We start from the raw sequence: 17,007 nt of genomic DNA, 5'->3' as shown, positions 1-17,007 counted from the left end.
AGCTTCTGCTTGAATACCTCCAGTGATGGAATGCTCACCACCTTACAAGGCAACCCATTTCACTTTTTGACAGCTCAGTTATTAGAAAGTTTTCCCCTTATATTTATAAAGTTTTATACTTTTGTTCAAGATTGAATGTAGAATGTAAAGAAAGGGCAGCATATTTAGAATGGATATCTCTAACCCTATAAGTAAAGCTCAGGCTGACCTCTTAAATTTAGATGAGGATTTCTAAACTCTCACAAGAAGCAAATCAATTTAATGGAAAAACATTCGTATTCTAATTGAGTCTCTGACATTAATTGGGTGATTTGGGCAAACTGTTTCCCCTTCCTGAATATCCTTTTCCTTCTCTGTATAATGGGGTTCTATAATGATACATTCGTGTGGAGTTGAGAGAAAAGTTCTTTGTAAACATTAAAGTGTCATATGATGATGAACGTGTGTGATTATGAGTAGATCCTTTAGGCATTTTCATTTAATACCTTTTATTCCCATTTCGGTCAAATTGTTTTTAAAGAAACTTGCTGCCTAACCCTAATTGTAAAGAAATCTGTGCTGAGCAGTTATCCCTGAGCTCTGTACCTTCCCTCCGGTTCAACGCTGACCCATTCTGGCATTGAGGGACTGGAGGTGTGAGCAACGAGTTAACAGAGCTAAGGCGGCTGAAACCTTAAGTATCCTGCTCAGGCTAAATTGCAGCGTGGGTGGAGGTGAAGCTGTGTCCCTGGGCTGGGGACCAGCTGAAGGGGAACTGCCGCAGTTCCATTTCCTCTTTCGTGTTTCCACATTTCACATTTATTCCATCCAAGATGCCAGCGTTCGCAAACGGGAGGAAGGACGGGCAGGGAGCTCCTGAGTTGGCGGGCATCTGGGAGGGGGATTCCCAACCTTTGCTCCTAGAAGGAAGAGGAGTAAAGGAGGAAGAGTAATCTTTATACAGAGGGCAGGCTAATAATGCAGAAGAATTGATGATTGATGTTCTCCGACTTCTTCCGCCCCCATCCCCTTTTTCATTCCTCAATCCCCCTCCTCCTCTGGCTAAATTCTGGCTAAGAGTGGTGCCAAGAGAGGCGTTCTTGTGAGGGTCCCTAGCCTTTCGAAGCAGTTGAGAAGGGGCCTTAAGGGGTACCAGGAAAGACTAGGGACAGGGATCGGGGAGGACTTATGACGACAGTCCAACCTTCCTACTTCCTTCTTTGCAAGAGCATCTCTAGACTGGCCACACTTAGGCTCAACGTCTACCTCTAGTAACTTTCTCCCTTTGCAAGGAAAGCCAGAGACCAGGAGGGAAGAGAAGGAAGGAGGTGAAGAAAAGAGAGGGAGGAGCTCCGTGCGCGCGCCCGCCTGAATGTGAGTGAGAGGAAGGGCGCGCGCTCGCGCTCTCTCTCTCGAGTCCGGAGGGCGAGCGCGCGTTCCCTTCCGCGCCGGGTCTCCGGGAACGCGTAGCCTGCACTCGCTCCAGCTGTAGTTAGTCTGCACCTCGGCGCCCGAGTGGAGCAGAGCTGAGCCGAACAGAGCTGACGGGAGAACCAAGGACAGGACGGGAGAGGAACGGCGCGGAGTAGAGCTTGGGGCAGCCGGAGAAGAAAGTCGAGCCACCTCCTCCCCAGAGCCAGCACTGGGGCTTGGGGAGAGCGAGCCAGCCAGCCGGGCAAACAAAGGAGCAGCAGCCGGCGGCGGCGGGGGGCTGCCGGGCGGGCACGGGGAGAGGGAGGACGGGACTCTTTGTCTTCTGCAAGGGACACTTCCTAGAGGGAGAGCGGCAGGAAGAGGCCGCCCAGAGCTGCAGCTGAGTGCGCCCCGGCCAGCCGGGCGGGCAGAGAATGCGGCGCTCTTGGCCGGTTCCGGAGCTCAGCGCGCCCCGGACAGCGGCGGGCGCGGGCAGCTGAACCTCTCCCGAACCCCAGACTTGTGTATGGTGAGGGAGGACCCGGCTTGGATCGTAGAGTCTGGGGACTTTTTCTTGGTTTTCCAAACCCAAGCTTGGGACTGGGAGGCTCCAGCTTTCCGCGCCAGAGAGGTTGGACACACGTGGAGACCTCGGGGGACCGACCCTGCAGAGGTGCGGAGGGAGAGTGGGCGGCTTTGCCAAGTGTGCTGCCTCTAGGGAACTCCCTGGGATCGCCTCGCCCCCCGCCCACAGGCAGCGGCTGGGCTTGAAGCCTCTTTTCCCCGGAGGAGATCGACTGGGGGCGGATGCTGGTGGGGAAGAGCTGAGGCACTTTGCGGGAGGAGAAAGTCTCCTGGAAAAGAGAAGAGAGAGAGAGAGAACCAGACGCCTCCCCCAATATCCCTTGTTCCTCTTCTCTCCTTTCCCAGAGGACAACCCGGAGTTCGAGAGACATGGCCCGGGTTATGTGTACTTTCCTTTCTCCTGGTCCGGGAGGTTCGTCTTGAGCCCTAAGCTGAGCCGAGCCGGCCCTGTGGGGCGTTGCACTCGTAGGAGTGGGCTCTGACTCTGTTGCGTTCCCCCAACGCTGGGCTCTGGGTCAGAGGCAGTGGGAGCCGGCTGGCTTCGGCGGGCCCGTCGGGCGCCGCCACCATGGAGGAGTGGCGGCAGTGCGGCCGCTGGCTTATAGACTGCAAAGTCCTACCCCCCAACCACAGGGTAGTGTGGCCCTCGGCTGTGGTCTTCGACCTGGCTCAGGCGCTGAGGGATGGAGTGCTCTTGTGTCAGCTGCTACACAACCTTTCACCTGGATCTATAGACCTCAAAGATATCAACTTCAGACCACAGATGTCCCAGGTAAGTGGCTTGGGCCTGGGGAGGTGGAATTGGAGAGATTTAGAGATGGAAGGAATCTGAAAGACCATGTATCCCATCCTTTCATTTTACGGGATCTGAAAATGGAGCCATCAAGAGGTTAAGTACCTTGCCTGTCAGTGGTCACAAAGCTACCTAGCGACTGAGACTTTCAAATTAAAGAGAATACTCATTCCTTCTTTCTTCCACCACCTCTGGGTACCATCGCTCCCATTTCGTAGATGTAGCTTAGCATAAAATGGGAGGGGGAATAGAAGAGGGAGTTTCTAAAACTCATGCTGTCCTGTTAGTTGCCCTGACCCAGAGGGTAGTAGATGATTCGCCTCAAGAGCCCCCAGCTCGGCTGAAGCATTCTTGGGCAAATTGGGAAGAAACTGGAGAGAACAGCGGAGGAGAAAAGGATTAGAGGAACCGAGATTGTAATGTCACTGACAGTTGTCTGGGCCCTCCCTTAGCACCTCCCCTAGTTTGCGGATCTCTCCTCTAACTCCTCCCCTCCTTCTTCCTGAATGGACTCTGCGTTCTAGAATTGGATTGGTTTTGCTTTTTTAAACAAATGAACTTTATTAAGGAAGAGTCATTTCAGGATAGTGACGGAAAAAGTTGGCTCCAGTATTCTAAGTATTCTAAGACTTATGCCTGCTTTATATTGACCTGGAAGGGTGGAGGCCTTTTACAACTATCCTTTTATCTCCAGATATCTCGTCCTCACCCTCCTCCCACCCTATCCCATTTCTTGTGTGTGTGTGGGGAAGGTGGGGAGGGAAGGGGGAGCTTCCCTTGCATTTTCCTGGTAGTACTGTTTTAAAATATTGTGGTTCTTACCTGGTAACTTGGTGGTTTTATAAACAAACAGGCAATTTGGTAGTCTTACATTGGGAGTTGTTTGAAGTGTCTGTGGCAGAAAGTGTTTATTTTTTTAGGGTCAGAGTTTACAGAATCATAGAAATTTCGGCTAGGGTGTTACATTTAGTGAGAGGTAACATTGTTAATTGTCATGGTTTAAAACGCCATTGTTTAATCCGTGTGGGGCTAGGCCACTTGTTAGGGCATCACTTTTTCACTTGACAATGCAAGGAGAGACTTCAGTCAAGAATCTAAGGAAGTCAAATTGTCATTAAATGTTGGTCTGTTCTCTTTTGCTTTTTTTTTCTTTTAAAGATAATAAAGTACAATTTCCCAGTATACAGTACAGAACTTAAGTATTCTGGAATATATATATATATTTTTTTTTTTAATGTAAATTGTTTTGTTTGTTGAAACAGTCAATTCTACTCTTGGAAGATGGCATCTCTCACTCTTTATTACCAATTAAATTTCACCAGATTTTTCTTTAACATTATTGGACAGCCTTTTCTGGACTGATCAGGAGTAAGGTCTGTAATTTTCTTGACACAAGGATGTTCCAGTAAGGTATTTACTCCACCAAGGATGGTTCCTATTCTGCAACCCATGTTCATGTAGAGTTGTTTACAGCAGTGACATCAAATTCAAGTAGAAATTGTGCACACTAATCCTGCAGTCAGTTTATCAATGTTATCTATATTCTATTATATTAAAAATAAAACACTCTTGCCTTCAGTCTTAGAATCAATACTGTGCATTGGTTCCAAGGCAGAAAAGTGGTAAGGGGTAGGCATTGGGGATTAAGTGACTTGCCCAGGATCACACAGCTAGGAGGTGTCTGAGGTCATATTTGAAACCAGGACTTCCCATCTCTAGGTCTGGCTCACAATTCACTGAGCCACCCAGTTGCTGGCCACCCCTATCCCCGCCCCCTTCTATTGAATTTTTATTTATTTTGTTAAATGAGTGTTGACCACAAAACCAAACACTTGCTTGACATTTGTGATCTAGAACCCCCAAAAGTTAGATGATCAGCCCAGTATTATACCACCAGAATGTTTTAGAAATGAGACTTGAACCTAACTCTTCCTGACTGGAAGGCCAGCTCTTCAAACTACTATGTCATGCTGCTTCTTAGCCTTTTTAAAATCTTAAGTCTGTATATGCTACTTTTCTTAAGGAAACAGGGTAAAGCCAACTCTGTAACTCTCCTAGGGAAAAGGAAAAAGGTATCTTTTACACTTGTCTTGGGTAGCTGGAAAAATCTGAATGTGAATATTCTCTCTGGTTTTGGCTCTTGCTATCTCTGAGATTCAAGGATTCCACTTTGGTTAGCACATCAGTGTGGAGACTTTTCATGTTTCATGAGTGGTTCTTGGCCCAATCATCTGGTCCTTCTTGGTCCTTCATCTGGGATCTACCCAATCTTCTGGAGACTGCCTTCTGAATCCTTCTGTGAAATCTTCCTTCTGTCATAGTTAACAATTAGCCAACTAACTTTCTTTATAAAGAAGATAGGGATACAAAGAGACTTTCCAAATACCCAAATCTTGTTCCACTATTTTTCTAATTAAAATACCAGCCTTTGGAGGGGGCAGGATGGGGGATGTCTCTCCCTTACCCCAATTACATAGAAACTGAAAAAAATATTATTCATGATTACATTTGAAAATTCAAAGCTCTGGACTCAGGGCTGAGATGAGTCATTGATTCCTGCTGTCCACACCCCCATCCCCAACTCAAGTAGTGTATGCTGAATGAATATCTGATGCTGGCTTTTATTGATGGGCATAAGTAGCTGGCTTTACCAAATCTTTCCAAATGCCCTTTGCCACTTTGACCTTTTCAGTTGAAGAGGCTTGAGCAAATAATGCTGCCTTATACTGCCTCAGCATCTGTCTCAAAGAAGTTCAGCTTTGGACCAGCTTTCTCATTAAGTCCTTATAAGGGAGGAGCAATGGAGGTTGTGCCCAGGGCATTCAATCGGTAAATATTAAGCACCTACTTTGATGAGCCAGGTACTGTGCTGAGTGTTGGGGATATAGAAGAAAAGCAAAAAGACAGTCTCTGCCTTGGAGACGCTCACAATCACAATGGGAGAGACACCATGCAAACAACTGTGTGCAGACAGGCCATATGAGGATAAATTGGGAAAAATCAACTGAGGGAAGGCACTAGAATTAAAAGGGACTTGCTCAAAGTCATACAATCAAGAGCAAAAATGATGTTCGGGATTATCTGTCTTCAGAGGGAGGAGGAGAGAAAGGCTGTTTCAAATGCTAGGCTAAAAGACAGTCTCTTATCTTAACATAAAGACAGGATTTTCCCCTGGAGGCACCTTTTATTCAAAGCCTGGAAGTGCCTGGTGGAACCCAATTAAGATTGGCCTGTCCAGTCCCCTGGAGGTGCTGACTGAGATGACCAGCCAGCCCCCCAGAAAGGACACCTCTCTGTCTATTGTTTAGAGGCTACCCCATAGCTTTCTCTTTGACTTGGCCCCTTGAAGATTCGGACCTGAAAAAGCCTGGGTATTGTTGGGGAGCATTTAATGGGCATGCTGGTGTATTAATGGCACCCTCTCTGTTCTCCATCTCCTCTACCCTCCCCTACAAAGGCAGCTTAGTCTTATTAGTGAACTTTCAATACATTTCTGAGACTCCGCTCCGGAGAGCTCAGTAATCAGTTGACCTAGGAACTGCCACAACAGTTCTGTAATCAACTTCTGAGGCCCTGAGGTGTGGCAGGCCTAGAAGCACCCTTCTGTTCCCTACTACTCTCTAGTAATTGTTATATTAGTGTGTAGAGGAGGCATTGGAAGAGAAATGAATAACGGCCTGCTACCATGGCAGAGGACAGCAACGAGAAGCTGCACATTGCTGTGTTCCCTAGATTTGTTCAACACACATTTACTGAGCCCATGAGCGCTGCTTTAGGTACTGTGGACAGTGTTCTGTGGAAAGAACACAGGACTTGGGTTTGGGAGATCTCCGTTCTAACCCTAACCTTTCTTTTTAACTCTGTGTGACTTTATACAAGTCCTTTTTCTTTTCTGGCCCTCTAGTTTGCCATCTGTAAAGTGTGGAGTAAAAGTAGATCTTTTAAAAGTGCATCCCAGTTCCGGCACTCTGACAGTTATTAAAGTGTTAGTCCCCTGCCTCAGAGATGTGGTAGTTTAATCCTTCAGTTGTGTCTGCTTCTTCATAACCCCTTGGGCCATAGCTATTCTTGGGCTTTGTGGTTTGCTATTTCCTCCCCCCATGGTTCCAGCAAATTCTTTTGTTAGGCAATTCAAGGTTAAATGACTTGCCCAGGGTCATGTAGCTAGGAGTGATAGGGATAAGCATGCCGAGCTTCCTAAGTCAAGGCCCAGTGCTCTTGGCCATTGAGCCACAGCTGTCTCTCTGGATATATGCATATGTACATTTATAAGATATAAAAAGTCTATATTTATAAGACAATAAAAAATAGTGGAACTTACATTTCTGAGACTCAGCAGATTTAGGAAAATATATTTACTATCCTTCTCTTGTTCTCCCTTCTCTTTTTAAAGCAACTTAATTAACTCATTGAAAACCTTTTGGGGTACAAATTAGGAGGGAAAAAAAATAGGAGTTTGCTGTGATATCTCTCAGATAACTATCCATGTCCTCATGCACTGCTATTCCCTGAAGTCTTTAGATGCCTGGGAGGTGAGTCTGTACTGCTGATAATCTGATTGTCTAGTTCAAGTGCCAGCCTGTGCAACCCAGATAGCTAGTTCTCTTATTCACCAATTCTCTCATAATTAAAAAGGAGTTTCCCACCTCCACCAATGTTTAGATTTCCCGTAGTTTTTCAGGTTTTGAGATTTCATACCTCAACTTTCCTCTCATAATTGCTCATGTAAGCATTTCACACTAGTTTATCACACTTAAAACTAGCATTTTTATAGTAGATGTGGGGCCCTCATTTGGTCTCACTCTTTAAAAAAAATATTCTTTCAGCTTAAAGCCATATCTTGACTATTATCTTGAATGAGTTCAGGCTAATTTGTCAAAGTATCTCATCTGATGGGCCTGAAGAAGCTCAATTCAATAAGAAGCATGTATTTATCTCATTATGCTCGACACATTTATTACATACATAGTAAGTGAAAGGTTCTTGGAGAGGTGCAAAAGTAAGATCAAATCCCAGTCTTTCTTACCTTGTGGAGCTTATCATTCGTTGGGAGAATGGTGTGGTGCAGATGGCCTAGAATTGGCATGGAGGTCTGGTTTAGGGCAAGATAAGGTCAAAGTTCACCTATCCAAGTCTAATTTGGGGGTTGGGGAAATCCTCAAAGCCAGGGAGACCTAGGCTCAATTCCTACCTCTGACACTGGCTGTGTGATCCTATGAAAGTCCCTTAGCCTCAAAGTTCAATTCCATATATTAGGCAGAGAAATTGACAACAGGTGTTATTGTAGAGGGAGTTTCTTCACCTGGAAGTTATGTAGACCAATGAAATCACAGGTCTTGAGTCCCCATCCTTATCTTATTGGATACTACAATTTTGAGGTTTTCTTCCTTAGCAGAGACCTTGCTGTTATCTAAACCTGGCATCTTCTCTAGTCTGTGCCACAGATGATTCCATGAGTGAATGAAAAGTCACCTGGTTTATTTGATTAAGAGTCAAATCTCCAGGGCATAATCCTACTCTTTTGGAAGCAAAATCTTTGGGAGTTACAAATGAAGATAAGAACATCTAGGTGGCATAGTTATTAGAGGGCCAGGGCAGTTCAAATCTAGTATAGGGTCACAAAGAGTCAAACACTAACAAAACAATTGAACAACAACTGGAGATGGAGATGTATTGCTGTTTGGCAACCTTCAAAGAATTCCCTGGGCCCAATTAAATAAAATCCAAACTCTTTTGCCTGGCATTCAAGGCTTTCCACAGTCTGGTCTCAGACTGATTTATCTCATTTTCTGTACTTTCCTTTTCTCACTGTGTATTGCAGCCAAATGGGATCACTCACTGATTGCTCAACTCACCTTGGGCTTTTCCTATAGTGGTGTGCACATACTGGATTCTTTATATGTATCGGTTGAATTGAATTTCCTACCACTTTGTCTTTTTATTACCTGTTATTTTTGCCTAGAATGTGCTTTCTTTATCTGTCAACCATACCAATTCTTCCATGCCTAACTCAAAGCTTACCTCCTCCAGGAAGTTTTCCTTGATCATCTCTAAGCAGAAGCAATCTCTCCCTTTTTTAAATGTCTCTGTTTATGTTTTTCTGGAGGCATTTGTGGCATTCTTTCTGGTTTTGCACTTATTTTTGTATCTTGTCTTTTAAATAGACTGTAAGAAAGACTCATTTGGAATCAGGAAGAACCTGAGCCACCTTGGACACTTAACTAGCTTTATGTCCCAGGCAAGTCACTTAATCTTGTTCAGCTTCACTATTACTCAATTGTAAAATCGGTATCTTAGCACCTAACTCACACAGTTGTTGTGAAGATCAAATGGGACAATATATGTAAAGCATTTTGCAAATCTCCAAGTGCAAAAGAAATGCGAATTATTATTATTATTAAGGTTCTTAAAGTAGGAACTGCAGCGGGCATGAGGTGTGACTATTTCTTTACCAACCATGGATGGTTATATATACTAGAAGAACATAGCCCCAGTCATCAGGTTTAAGCCAGGTCAAGGAGAGAGCTAGCATCCTACAACAGCACATGGCTTTGAGCTTTGAAGAGGATTATTAGGACCTTGTTGGAGCAGGGAATGAATGGGACTACAGTATTGACTGGGAAAGGGAACATATGAGAGGTCACCAGCAAATGATTATTAGTGGAGAATGACCTTCTGTGGGCAGTTCCCAGATTTGTCAGCCCTGCTTGCTTATGAATCATCATCAATGAAGGGATTTTCCCATCATTCCGGAATCGAGGTTCTCACTCTTGCCTGGTGTATTCCGAGAAGGATGCTTGGGATCAAACTGGGGCCACTGGAGATGGACATTAGCACACCTTATTGCTTTGAATGGAAATGAGGTTATTTTGATGCTTTAATGAGTTGAGAGATTTGCTGCCTGAAAGGCACTTCCTCTCTTTTTACACCTTCCTTAATTCTTTGAGGTAAGCCTTGTTGGAGTCCCAATATACCCTTAGGATGGTGTATTTGGAACTTGAAGTCATCACTAGTGGCTTGAACTTCATGGCTTGTATTCTAATTGGAATTGATTACCATATTGATAACTTTCAACTGACATTCTAAGATAGCAAGTTTGTCAGCATAGCATCCTTAGCTCTTATCTGTCAAGATTTCCTATCCTTTTAAGTGGAAGAGATAGGCTGTGGTAGGGATGTAGCCACTTTCTCTCTCCTCCTTAATTGCCAGTAGCTCCCTATTGCCTCCTCAAACTAAATGTCAAGCTCCTTACCCTGGAAACAAATACCTTCCACATGCTCTGGATTCAACCTTTCTTTTCTGTTTTATCTCAAAGTGCTTCCCTACACTGGTCCTTCACTGGCCCGAATATAGCTAAACCATATTATTATAATTATTTTTAATTTCTTACTTTTATATTCATGGAATATTTGTAATAAGAAAATAATTGAAAATAACAAATGCAATGATTGGGGGAAATGGTTGAATAGATTGTGATATGTGAACATAATGGATTATATTATGTTATTAAAAGTGACTAATCAAAAATATAAAGAAAAGGGAAATATATGAAGAGAGAGAGAAAAAAGAGAATAAGAATAATATATTCTATGATTATATTTTTAAAAAGCCATAAATCAAGAGAAAAAATGTAAAGGTAAAACAAATCCAAAGGGAACTCAAAAGCAGAAGATGTTTATATTAGCATTTATATATTTTAATACAAATTTTACAATATGGTGTTTGTGTTTTTTACATATTTTTCACATTTATTTATTTAAATGTTTTTGTTATTGTTGTTGGTTAAGTCTATAAAAGAATTTTACCATAATAATTTAAAAAAAATTATTATTATTTAAAAAAACCCTACCTTCCATCTTTGAATCAATACTGTTTTTAATATTCAAGGCTTAAGAGTAGTAATGTAAAAATTAAAATTTAGCCATCATTAATTTCAATATTATGTTTTAAGAGGTTTATTAATGATCATTAGAAATAAAGGAATAAAAAGGTAACAAAATAAAATCATGTGCCCATGGCTAATTTACCTGTTCAAAAAACCCACTCTACTAAGTCATGACAGGAAGCCAAAAGAGTGAGACCAGGAACCCTACCCAATATATCTTTCTGTCTACGTCACCAAGTAACGACAAGAAGTCAGTGGGCTCTTGAGAAATGTGGTTTTTAGGGTAACAGATTTCCAATTACACAGTAAGGGCTAGGCAATAGGGATTAAGTGACTTTCCCAGGGTCACACAGTTAGGAACTATCTGTGGTCAAATTTGAATCCTGGGATCTACCATCTATATATTTTTTTTAAACCATTACTTTTGATCTTAGAATCAATACTGTGTATGAATTCCAAGACAGAAGAGTGTAAGGGCTAGGCAGTGGGTGTTAAGTGACTTGCCCAGGGTCACACAGCTAGGAAGTGTCTGAGACCAGATTTAAACCCAGAACCTTCTGTCTTTGGACTGGCTCTCAATCCACTGAGCTGCTCCCATAATAAAAATTTAAAAAGAAAAAAAAAGCAATAAAATAAAATCTAGATAATAGTAAAAAAAATTCTTTCCTTTCATATTTGAATTAATACTAAATATTGGTTCCAAGGCAGAAGAACTTTAAGGACTAGGCAATTGGGATTAAGTGACTTGGCCAGGGTCACATAGCTAGGAAGTATTTGAGGCCAAATTTGATCCCAGGATCTCCCATCTCTGAAATTATATCCTTATATAATCCTTAATGCTATGCAAATATACTCCAAGCTTTCCCATCTTTAGCCATTTTCTTTCTTCAAAACAACCTGCTACTCTTCTAACTTACCCTCATTCCTTACCTATCAAAATGCCATTTACTTTTCCTGTAAGATACAACTCATTTGCCACCTCTCCCATGGAGCTTGCCCTGATTTCCCCCTATTTCCAAAGCTAGACATGATCTCTCCTTCCTTAGAAGCACTGTCCATCTTTCATGCACCCACCATTTGTGGACATTGTGGATATCTACTATCCTGTTTTGGAACCTCAGGAAGGCAAGGAGCTATGCTGTAGCCATTTTTCGTATCTCTCCCAGGGCTCGTACAAGGCCTGGAAATTGGTAGTTATTTTAGAGTAACCAATTGGATAATGAAAGGAAAAGGAAAACATTCATTCATTATCTTTAATATTTTTGGCTTGGGTAAAAGTATTGTCTTTTTCTTTAAAATTGATTTCATTTTACTTTAGGTTGGAGTGATACCTTTTTATCATGGAAGTGAGAGAGCCAAGGACCTGGTGGGGTGTGGTTTAAGAGAACCGATCTGTTTCAGAGGAACAAACAAGTTGGTCTCCATTGCGGGAGACATAGGTGGAGACACTGTAACATGACCCTTACTGAGGAAGTATGAAAATAGTTCAGTGACAACACCTACAGAGAGAGAGGAAAGGGGGAGGGGGAGAAGAAGAAAGAGAGAAAAAAAGGAGAGGAAGGAAGGAGAGAGGAGTCAGAGAAGAGAGAGAAGGAGGGGAGAGTCAGAAGAGAGAGAAGGAAGAAGGGAGAGAGGGGAGAGATAGAGGGAAGAGAGAAGGAAGGAGAAAGGGGAGTGACAGGGCAGAGAAGAGAGAGGGAAAGGGAAAAAGAAAAAAGAGAGGGAAGGAAAGAGAGACAGAAGAAAAGAGGAGAAGGGAGGGAGAATGGGGGAGAGAGACAGACATAAGAGAAAGAGGGACAAGAGAGATGAGAGAAAGGAGGAGAAAGAGGGGAGAGAATAAGAGAAGAAAGGGAAGGAGGGAAGGACTAGGAGGAAAAGAGGAGGAGAGAGGCAGAGACAGGAGTAAGGAAGAGAATAGAGAGAGAACAGGGTAGGGCCGGTGTCCAATTTGACTTGAAGCAATGATACAGGAGGGTCTTCTGACCTTCTGACCTCATTTTAAAATTTCTGGATACTATAGGTATAGAGAAGTGACTGCATTGGGTTCCAGCAAGATTAAACTGGATCCATTGGAAATCTGGTTAGGGGAAGATGGTAAAGATGCCACAGAAATGGGCATCAGGAGACTTGTCAGTAACTTATTATGTGTTTGTGCTAGTAATTTCTCTGTGGGCTTCAGTTTTCTCACTTGCAAAATAAGATGGCTGGCATTTCTAAGGTCCTTTCTTGCTCTAATGCTCCATTATTTAAAAATCAATTCTTTATTACCTTGTGTTTTAAAATCACCTACATTTCCCAATATCCTTTCCCCTTCCATAGAGAGCCCTTCTTTATGTATGAGGATGGAGATAGAACCTGTGACCTCACTGGTCTAGGGAACTCTCAAGTGAGGAAAATTACTCTACCAGTGCAGCTCACTGTCTTCTCTGCTGCGTACAGTCTTAGAATGTCTATTCATTGATTTGGCCAAGGTCATGCATGCTATAAAAGAAGAAAAAATAAACAAAACTATCCAATAAAATATCAAATCCAATATATACTGTGTACCACACTTCTGCAAAGAAGTTTTAAGATACCTTTTGGTTCAAAAGTTTTTTTTCTTATGGTCCAAGACATTGATCTTATCATAAGGTTGTTGCTGTGCTTTGTCTGAAGTGTTCCTAAGTTGGAAGTTGGAGGGATTTTTGTTAGATTGGTAGGTTATGAAAAAAGTCTTCTAAAACTCTATAATTGTGGTACATGATGGCTCTTGATTATTAGTGATTATGGAATGCCTTGAGGACCCCCAAACTAGACTATGACTGTATTTTTGTGGTCCAGTCAGATATTGGTTTCTTACTATAGAGAAAATAAAGCAAACAGAGTAGAACCCTATTGAGGAAAAATATGACTTGAATAGCAGTTGATGTGAAAAATGTGGGGCAGCTAGATGTCTCAGTGGATAGAGCACCAGGTCTGGAGATAAGAGGTTCTGGATTCAAATGTGGCCTTAGACACTTCCTAGCTGAGTGACTAGCAAGTCACTTAAACTCAATTGCCTAGCCCTTATAGCCCTTCTGGCTGAAAATCAGTATCATTTCGAAGACAGAAGTAAGGATTTAAGAAAGAAAAAAGGAAAGAAGGAAGCAAGCAAGCAAGCAAGGAAGGAATGAATAAAGAAAGAAAGAAAGAAAGATGCTTAAGTGTCTTAGTTGACCATAAGCTCAGTATGAGTCACTGGTGTGGGATGACTGCTTAAAAACTCAGTCTTAGGATGCATAGATAATAGTCTAGCATTCAGAATGAGGGAGGTAATTGTCTCTTTGTGCTCAGCCCCATTCTAATGAGAGTACTGTTTAGGGTTTTTTCAGCAGAGACATCAACAAATGGGAATGTGTTCAGAGAAGGGCAACTAGCATGGGCTGATAGGTAGCAAGAAACTGCCACAGAGTCATGCCATGAACACACAGGGGGACATGAGGATGTTAATGGAGTAACTGAATTATATTTTAATGTAGATTGTTTATCTGTACATTTTTTATTTCCTCCCACCCCCAACTATATTCTATATTTCTTGAGATCAGGCCCTGGCTCCCGCATCCTTACATTTACTTCAATGCTTAACTTATTGTATTGTATATAAAAGATGCTTAATGTGTTTGCTGAATTAATGAACTGCTTTTGTAAAAATACTGGCCTGGGTAGGTTGTGTGAAAAGTTGTAAAAAGGCAAGCTTGAACAGCGCTTAGGAAAAAATTTCACTGTTCTTGCATCCACGTTCTACCCCCATAGCCCCTTACCCCTTCAAATGTGCATCTCATTTCTGTATATAGAACCCAGTGTTTTCGTTTTGGCTGGCAACAAAAATGTATTTAGCAGAAACAAAAGTTTAGGCTGTTGAGATTGGCTCAAATAAAGCCCCTTTCTTGCCTCAACAGACCAGCTATTTGGCAAAGATTTGCTGGTGTAGACACGACCCAAGAAATGGACAGAATTGAAAGCTTTGCCAGGAACTTGTTTGTATTTTGGTTTTTGTTTGATTTTTTGGCTGCAGTTTTTGAACTTGCATCTTTCCAGTAAGGAAGTCTCTTGTCTATGTCTCCCTCCCCCTACATCCTCTGTCCTGGTTCCTAGTGACTAAATCATACTCACTGTTCCTCTCCACTCCCTGCCTCGCACTTTTCCTTAGCTGTATCAACTTCTTCATGGACTTAGGCCTGCTACTGAATTTCCTTTCTAAGATTTCATTAGTGCTCATTCTTTAGTTGATCCAAGTTGACTCTGAATGGTTTCTGGACAAAATCAGATCTACTCCACATGGGGATTCTTCCCCCTTTCTTTCCCTTCCCAACAAAAATAATATCAACTAGTATTTATGGAGCAATAGCTTACATGGCCTACTGCTTAATAAATAGTTAAACAAACTTGTGATGGGAGGGGTGATATTGGAGAATCTCTGACCTGCCCCATATGGAGTGGATTTGACTTTACCTGGAAGAGTATTGCTTGAGAGCCTCATAGTAATACAAAGAAAATTAGAAAAGGAACTCTAACATATTAGGTGCATTCTTTATGAAGGAAATATTATAAAGACCTGGACAGGAATCTCAAAAATAACAAAGTTATCAGAAAGAGAAAGGATTGAGATAAGTATTAGTGGGGGAGTTTTCAACTAATAAAATCACGTCTGTGATTATCATCAATAAGTAGTATCTATATATTGCTCTAAGTTTTATAAAGCACTTTCTGCATATTCTCATTTGATCCTCATAATAACCCTGTGAAGTGTTATTATTACCATTTTACAAATAAGAAAGCTGAGGCAGACAGAGGTTAAGTGACTTGCTCAGTCACACAGCTAAGTTAATTATCTGTAGCAGCATTTGAACTCAAATCTTCCTGATTCCAAATCTAGAGCTAGGAAGGAACTTAGAGACCATCTAGGACTATGTTGGTGAAGCTGTGACATGGGTGACTTGGGGAAGGCTGCTCTGTTTTATCTCTCCATAGTGCCTAAAGACATTTTTTGCATGCCCTATCCCTCTGTCCAGCCACCCAGTATGAGCACTTCCTTCTTCCACTGTTCCAGGTGGGGAGGTGGTTCACAGGCAGCTTGAAGTTGCACTTTGGGCACGAGATCTTGAAAATGTTCACCAATGCTGATCTAGGACATGTCTCTCATTTTAGAAATGAGGAAACTGATTTATAGGGGAAGTCAAGAGATTTACCAAAGTTCATTAATGTGAGAAATGTGAGAGGAGCCATGGGAACTCAAGACTGATTTCAGAGATATTGCTCTTTCTGTTGTAACATAAGGAGTCCAAGATACACATTAAGCAAATTCAACAAATATTTACTAAGTATTAAGGTCTTTTTAAGGCATTTTTCTATGTGCTGAAATACAATGATGGTTAAGATATAGTCTTGTCCTCAGAGAACTTTCAGGCTAATGAGGCAGATAAGATATATATACATAGAACTCTTAACACAGTAGAGTGTGGTAAATACCATAAAAGAGATAGAAGCTATATGTACAGAATGGGGAAATCATGATGCATTGAGAACAAAGAAGAATATTTCATATGTAAGATGAATTTTGAAAGATTTATGTCCCATACCAGAAAAGCCTTTCTTATTATAGTTACATCTCTTTTTAAAACTTATTTCACTATGTTTGTGACTTACCCACCTTATTAGATTTGACTCTCAAAAGCTGCCAGCTGTTTCTAAAAATCAAATCTACCTTCAATGTGTGGAGATTTGCCAACATTTGAGAATATTCAGAAAGACCTTCTATGGGCTCTGTAATTTGACCCAAAATAGGAATTGCCAATATACTTTGAACATTGATAGCATTGTTGAAATGAGTATAGAGTCTCCTAAGAGGACAATTCTGAAGTATTTTTTCAATGTTGAAAAAACTGTTTCCCTTGCCTTAAATAATGGAGATTTTTTGTTTTTAGGGGGAAATGGGCTTGGGAAATCATATTATCTGAAGTCATGCATGATTTTTACCTTTAGTTAAGGTATGAGGTTTTTTGTTTTGTTTTTGTTTTTAATTTTTTTAATTCTGAACTTAACAAATCAAATGGACATTTCCCATTATGTAGAATAGAAAAGAGTATTATATTATATACAGCTTCCTTCTCCTTTAAACATATAATAAATCCAATTTGTAACTTTCAAAGATATCCTACTTGTTTGTGCTCCCCCTTCCCCACCTTGTGTCCTCTTTTGTGCATTTCAAAATGCTTTAATGACTCTTTTTTCCTTTATTTTCCTTTCCTTCCTTTTTTTCTTAAAAAATCTTTTCAGCTACCTTATGCTTTAACCCTTTTTCTTTCTTATCTCAAACTGCCCCATCTATCCC

General features: G+C 41.6%; 1 protein-coding gene across 4 annotated transcripts in view; it reads left to right on the top strand.

Annotated features, from left to right (window-relative positions):
* Positions 1-2,454: 2,454 nt before the first annotated feature.
* The window catches only part of VAV2 (vav guanine nucleotide exchange factor 2), a 460,307-nt gene continuing 445,754 nt past the window's right edge, over positions 2,455-17,007 (top strand). For all 4 annotated transcript variants that reach the window (XM_056812667.1, XM_056812665.1, XM_056812666.1 and 1 more), the window contains exon 1: positions 2,455-2,749. In XM_056812667.1, coding sequence (XP_056668645.1) covers positions 2,546-2,749 — 204 coding nt within the window. In that variant the 5' untranslated portion in view covers positions 2,455-2,545. The remainder of the gene's footprint in view (positions 2,750-17,007) is intronic.

This window comes from Monodelphis domestica, chromosome 1, assembly GCF_027887165.1.
Source record: "Monodelphis domestica isolate mMonDom1 chromosome 1, mMonDom1.pri, whole genome shotgun sequence".
NCBI lineage: Eukaryota > Metazoa > Chordata > Mammalia > Didelphimorphia > Didelphidae > Monodelphis > Monodelphis domestica.
This window is presented reverse-complemented; position numbering and strand designations above follow the sequence as displayed.